General features: G+C 50.3%; 2 protein-coding genes across 2 annotated transcripts; one reads left to right on the top strand and one right to left on the bottom strand.

The window, feature by feature from the left end:
- Positions 1–694: 694 nt before the first annotated feature.
- On the top strand, positions 695–2,051 carry LOC131216196 (cleavage stimulation factor subunit 2-like). The gene is made up of 3 exons (XM_058210620.1): positions 695–749; positions 816–894; positions 971–2,051. The coding sequence occupies exons 1-3, from the start codon at positions 695–697 to the stop codon at positions 2,049–2,051; spliced, it is 1,215 nt and encodes a 404-aa protein (XP_058066603.1).
- Positions 2,052–3,701: 1,650 nt separating this feature from the next.
- On the bottom strand, positions 3,702–5,981 carry LOC131205592 (glutactin-like). Its single transcript, XM_058197754.1, has 6 exons — positions 5,877–5,981; positions 5,606–5,796; positions 5,389–5,541; positions 4,422–5,321; positions 4,025–4,361; positions 3,702–3,964 (listed from the first exon to the last, which is right to left on the bottom strand). Exons 2-6 carry the CDS (start codon positions 5,750–5,752, stop codon positions 3,846–3,848), a joined length of 1,656 nt encoding a protein of 551 aa, XP_058053737.1. The 5' UTR covers positions 5,753–5,796; positions 5,877–5,981; the 3' UTR covers positions 3,702–3,845.
- Between the last annotated feature and the right edge of the window lie 19 nt (positions 5,982–6,000).

Genomic DNA, 6,000 nt, shown 5'->3' with positions numbered 1-6,000 from the left:
TCGGGTGCACACCGATGACGAACGGGTTGAGGGCAAAACGCGACCGATCCCTGCGGTGGGCACCATTGTGGGGTTTAATTTGACCGATTTTTGAGTCAATAGCGCGCCCCGTATGGAGGCTAGCGTTCAAATGATGGCACCCTGTTGGTTAATAACCTTGAAATAAGGGTTGCTCTCCTTTCTACTAATAAAAGTGCTGCGTGCTGGCGTGCATTTTGTATCAATTAAACGCTACTTTTCCTGTCTTGCGTGAGAGGGAAGCCACATTTTGAATGTTGATTGACCCGAGTGCTTGCACAAAGAAAAATCGTGTGAAAAACTTCAGCCGTGTCAAAAAAGCATCGAAAATCATCAAAACGATTTTCTCTTCAACTTTTCTAGGCCACGACATCATTTTCCAACGCATAGTCAATCATTTTGTGGTTCAAAAATCTAAACCGTCGCATAACGCGTTGCGCGTTACGCTCCGTTACCGTGAAACGTCAGCCGCCCGGCGGCTGCTTTACGGAACGTCAAACGAGCGGAGGCTGTAAACAAACTTTGACAGCTCAGTGTTTTCGTTTGTAGCGGCATCTGAAAAGTTTTTAGCTTAAAGTTTTCGCTGCTATCTTCTGAAAAGTACAACAAATAGGAGGAATTAAGCAAGAGAACCTTTTTCGTGCGACAACCAGCATTTTCGGTGTGGGCCGGCAAAATGGGGGACCGCAACGACCAGACGTTGATGGACAAATCGATGCGCTCGGTTTTCGGTAAGCGATGGGAAACTAATTCTAGTTTTCTAAAGCTTTTAACAACGTGTTTTACTATTCCCGCAGTTGGGAACATACCGTACGAGGCAACTGAGGAGAAGCTGAAGGATATTTTCTGTGAAGTTGGCCCCGTTTTGTCGCTAAAGTAAGTTACTTAAGACTGCTGTTGACTCAGTGAAGACCGCTTACACACTACCGTTTTTTTCACCGTCCTTCCCCAGGCTGGTGTTCGATCGGGAAAGTGGCAAACCTAAGGGCTACGGGTTCTGTGAGTACAAAGACCAGGAGACGGCCCTTAGTGCCATGCGTAACTTGAACGGCTACGAGTTTGGTGGTCGATCGTTGCGCGTCGACAATGCTTGTACGGAGAAGTCGCGCATGGAAATGGCCGCCCTTCTGCAGGGGCCACAAGTTGAAAACCCATACGGGGAGGAATGTAATCCCCAGGAAACCCCGGACATCATTGCGAGAGTTGTGACGGGTTTGCAGCCCGATCAGATGTACGAGATGATGCGGCAGGCAAAGATTTGCGTACAGAACGATCCGAACGAGGCCAGAACTATGCTGCTGGAAAACCCGCAGCTCACGTACGCACTTCTGCAGTCGGCCGTGGTGATGCGAATTATCGATGCCCATGCGGCAACCTCATTTTTGCATGGCCGCCAATCCCTGCTACCGACAATGACGGAAGATGGACCGATACTAATGGGACCGAACCACGAGAAAATGCCTGCAGCAGCTATGTACGGACCGGAAACCAACGGTGGATCGATTGTCGGGCACGTGTTTCACGATAGCGACGAAAGACAACATCTCAACGAGCGACCACACCTTAACGAACGACAGCACCACAACGAACGTCCACACCACAACGACCGGATGGGCCCGGCAGCACCACCGAGCATGGATATGGATCTGAGACTGATGGATCCGTTTGTGGGACAACGTGCTCCGGAAGTTGCTGTTCCCGAACCATTCCTGCCTGCCGATCCACGACAGCAGCGCCCCATGGATCCTCGCCTAATGAAAGATCCGCGTCTAGAAGCTGCAGCAGCAGTAGCTCCCGGTGCTGTTTTGGGAGCTAGTAACAAACCACCACCAGCTTCCAGTTCCATCGATCCGAACGCGGATAAATCCGCAGCAAAACCAGGAACCTCGGCCGACGCCTCGGACCAAGAAAAGGCAGCGCTGATTATGCAGGTGCTACAGCTTTCGGACGAACAGATCGCCTTGTTGCCACAAGATCAGCGCGCCAGCATCCTCGTGCTGAAGGAACAGATTTCACGAAACACACAAAAGTAATGGCAATGCGATAATTGTTTTTGTGAAACAATAAAAGAACCCTTTTCATAGTAAACATCGTAAACGTAAATCATTGTCTAAAGCCGCCCGTTGTGATGTTCGAATAGCTATGTTTTATAATTATAGTGGTATCGGACAGTTTGGAATTCAAATTTCGATGTTCAGCTGAGGGGTAGCCAACCAACAATCGTATAATCAACCCTCATGGCCGGGCCTAAATTTTGAAGACCACAAATTATCATGTCCAACTCAAATGGTTTTAACAAGCACGGGCAAAAGTTTGTGTTGTTCACCCTACTCGTTCCCTATTCTAAAAGACCACACTTCGCCCACGGTTCATTATGCTGTCCAACGACATGTGCATAATGCGAGAAATGCGACTTTTTCCCATTCTTATCTGCCATCCGCACAATGGCCAAACGGTTGATTTCCTGCTTTCTCCCACAACAACCGACAAACCATTCAAATCAGATACATTCGACGACAACGGTCTATCAAACGGCCCATTTGCCTCATTTTCCACAAGCACCGGGCGACAGGATCTTTAGTGAGCCCGACACCCGGATGTATCGGCTACCATTTCAGAAGCGGAATAAAAGAAAAGCAAATCAACTCCACGAGAAACACGAGTAGGTGAAACACGGCAAGAAGCTGGTGAAAGAATAGAAAAGCTTATAATTGGAACAAAACTGGCTCTGTAGCAGCAAAAAAGCGGACCGATTCTCCCGTTTACGGTCGCAAACAACGCTGCGACACCGTTATTATTGTTAAGTGTGAAAAGGGAAAATCAAAAACGCCTACTCCCAGGGCACCCCCGGAAGGACACGATGCGTGTTCCGCAGTCGACGATTACCGATTTTGAAATTCTCACGAGGGGAGTTCGCTGATTACGGGAAAGCCGAGCGCATTTAAAAAGGTGTCAAACGCAATCGGTCTCGTGGCCAGAGAATGGGCGAACCATAGGTTTGTCCTTTACGCCCACTTCCGATCCACGCACACACACTCGCGCACGGGAGGCAATAATGGTTGCGATGATTTGGCCACCCCGAAAAACCACATTCGAAAATGTGTCACTGTGTCCACCGGCGGCTACCAGTTTCCCTTCGCTTTCAAAGGCCAACAACTGAAGCCGAAGGGATCAATTGTGGCACGCACACGCACCCGGAACTCATTATCCTACGTTTTGACAAAGGATCGGTCCTTTGGCTTCCTCCGCGGGGAACGAACATAGGACCCGTTATGGAAATTCCGGATGGATGTACAAAACTCTGTTTAGTTTGCGATAAAGGACGTGTGACCTTTGCAATAGGAGAACAAAATTGAGCCTCTGTGTGAGAGGTTGCCTCGGTTTGCAATTCACTTCCGTCCTTGTTCGTGTGCCCCTTAAAGAGGAGGTGCAAACGATTCTTTTTTTCTGGCCTTCCGTACCTTCGCTTTCTTCGCCAATCTTCCCACGTCTCGGATGCAGGTTCGGGTTCGGCAGATTAGATACACTTCCTTTCACGCCCTGCTTCAATGGATCCGCACCAGCAACAAAAGGGATTACAAGCGATGCATCTTCGGATGCTTTCACACCTTCCTCGGGAAGGAATCTGTTTCCATTGTGCCGGAGATTCCGTGAAATGACTGGTTTTGTGTTTTTAAGTCTATCTATTCACCGTTTTTTGTTCGTTTCTTGACACAAATTTGAAAACTAAACATTATTGGTACCCACTCCGTTTCTTCTCCTTCGTCGGGTCGGAAAGCTGATATGTGTGATGATAGTTCCTGCACCATGCTAAAAAAATGGCCAAACTAGACGGGGGATTCTTTCGATCGATGCCGCTTTTCGTCGCTCGCTATCGTAAACTCGTTGCAGTAATTCTGACCAACGCTCGGCGGATTATCGATGTGTAAGTACGGACCGGCGTATCCTTGAGAGAGAAAATGATATTACCACACGGAATCGCAAACTAGTCAAAATGTAGTCCTACCTTCCATTGAGTTCCACTTGCAGGGCAATCGATCCGAGCTCGGCACTCCATCGATCGCAAACGAGGTCCACAGATCGACCATCAAACGTGCCATTTCAGTGTCCTTTTCGTTGAGTTGATCCGGGCTTTCGGACGGGTAGGGAAAGAGGTACAGTTTGTCGTCCGAATGGTGGACTCCACCACCGAACGGATAGTGCGACGTGTCAGCCCCATACCCGAACCGCGACCTCTCACCGACGTAATCGAACGAATACAGATACGTAGCGTTCGGTGTTGCCCTGGCATTGGCCTGTGCCTCACGCAGTAAAGGTGCTTTGATTAAAATGGTCCCTGAAAGCTGTATGAAAACGAAATGTAAAAAGACTGCTAATCGGGCATTAAGTGATCATCTCGTTACATCAATCAGTCCATCGGCCAACTGGGCGAAGCTGCCACTCGCTAGCTCATGGTCGGTGAAAAGGGCTCTCATCTCGTAGCCTCCGAGGGCTCCGGTAGTATCGTGGGCACCGAGAAACTTGTTCACCGCGTCCACGAGGTGATACCGCACGAAATCCGGATCGTCCAGCTGTCCGCTGCGCTTGAAGTAGTCGTACACAGTCGTCAGAAGGAAAGTTCCTTCGTGCTTCGTAACGCCAGCCATCATTGGCAATGGTTTTCTAAACTTTCGTTCCTTCATGCACTCCCACGGCGTCAGAGGGAGAAATCCGTGATAGTCACCCGTCACGAGTCGGTTCCCCCCAACGTGATCCAATCCCACGGCAAACGTTTTTTCCGTCTTTATATCGACGAAGCTTCTCAGGAGCGTCCACACGTCCACCCTTTGCAGGAAGTGCTCTGTCTCTTCCAGTGTCGCCTTCGCAGCACATCCGGCGCGAACGGCAATATCGCGTGCACTTGCAACCGGTTGCGTGTCCCAAACCCACGGCGAACTGGAACCGGCCGACTGGAGGATTACTTTGTGGAACAAGCCGTCGGGTACTTTGGGGCTGTAGATGAGTGCTGAAATGGCAGCCGCACCAGCCGATTGGCCAAACAGCGTAACGTTGTGCGGGTCACCACCGAAGCTCTCGATGTGCTCCTGAACCCACTCGAGGGCTAAGCGCAGATCCATTAGCCCCGCGTTGCCTGGAATGTTTTCGGTACCGGTCGAAAGAAAGCCGAGCGGGCCAAGCCGATACTGGGCAGTCACAAGGACGACGTCCCGTTCCAGTAGATACTCTGCCGTCTGATTTTTGGCGCAACCCTCATGGAAGCCCCCACCGTGGATGAAGACCATCACCGGCCTGCTAGCGGCCAGCTGGAAAGAAAATGGAAATGGGCATACGATGTTTCGGATTCTCACTGTCATAGAAGCTTGTCCTTACATCGGAGCTGTAGATCGAAATGGTCAAACAATCTTCGGGATCGGGAGCCAATGCTTTTCCATTGAACGATGAGATAAGCTTCAACTGCGGACACGGCAGTCCATGCCGGGTAGCATCCTTAACTCCCTGCCACGGAAGTGCTTTACGCGGGGGCTAGAAGCGAATTCCTGGTTAATTCCTCGTATTAACACGGTACCTTCCAAGGGGGCATTCTTACCTTGAATCGATTCTCACCGCCAGTAGGTTGAGCGTAGTGAACCCCAAGAAATTGATAAATCTTTCGCCCCGTCCAAGCGCTCTTGCTCGTTGAGCCACGGAGGGCTCCCAGCTCCAACAAGGACACAATCGGAGCGCTGTCGGCCATCGCTGCGCTGCGCTCAGTCAAAACGATCACCAAAAGATGAACCGCTGCAATTAAAAGCAACCTATTAAAGCAAGCCATGCTTGGTCCCGCGTAAGGTCTTCCCGGTGCCGGGTCGCAACTCAACTGAAAGAATGGACACAATTAAACTCGCGATCGTCTTCGATGCCGCAATCGTAGATAAGCCCGATTCCGGTTTCCCCAACAACACAGAACGCCGGGTTTGACAACCGTGGGGAGCCTCAGCTGAT

This window comes from Anopheles bellator, chromosome 1 (genome assembly GCF_943735745.2).
Source record: "Anopheles bellator chromosome 1, idAnoBellAS_SP24_06.2, whole genome shotgun sequence".
Taxonomy (NCBI): Eukaryota; Metazoa; Arthropoda; class Insecta; order Diptera; family Culicidae; genus Anopheles; species Anopheles bellator.
This window is presented reverse-complemented; position numbering and strand designations above follow the sequence as displayed.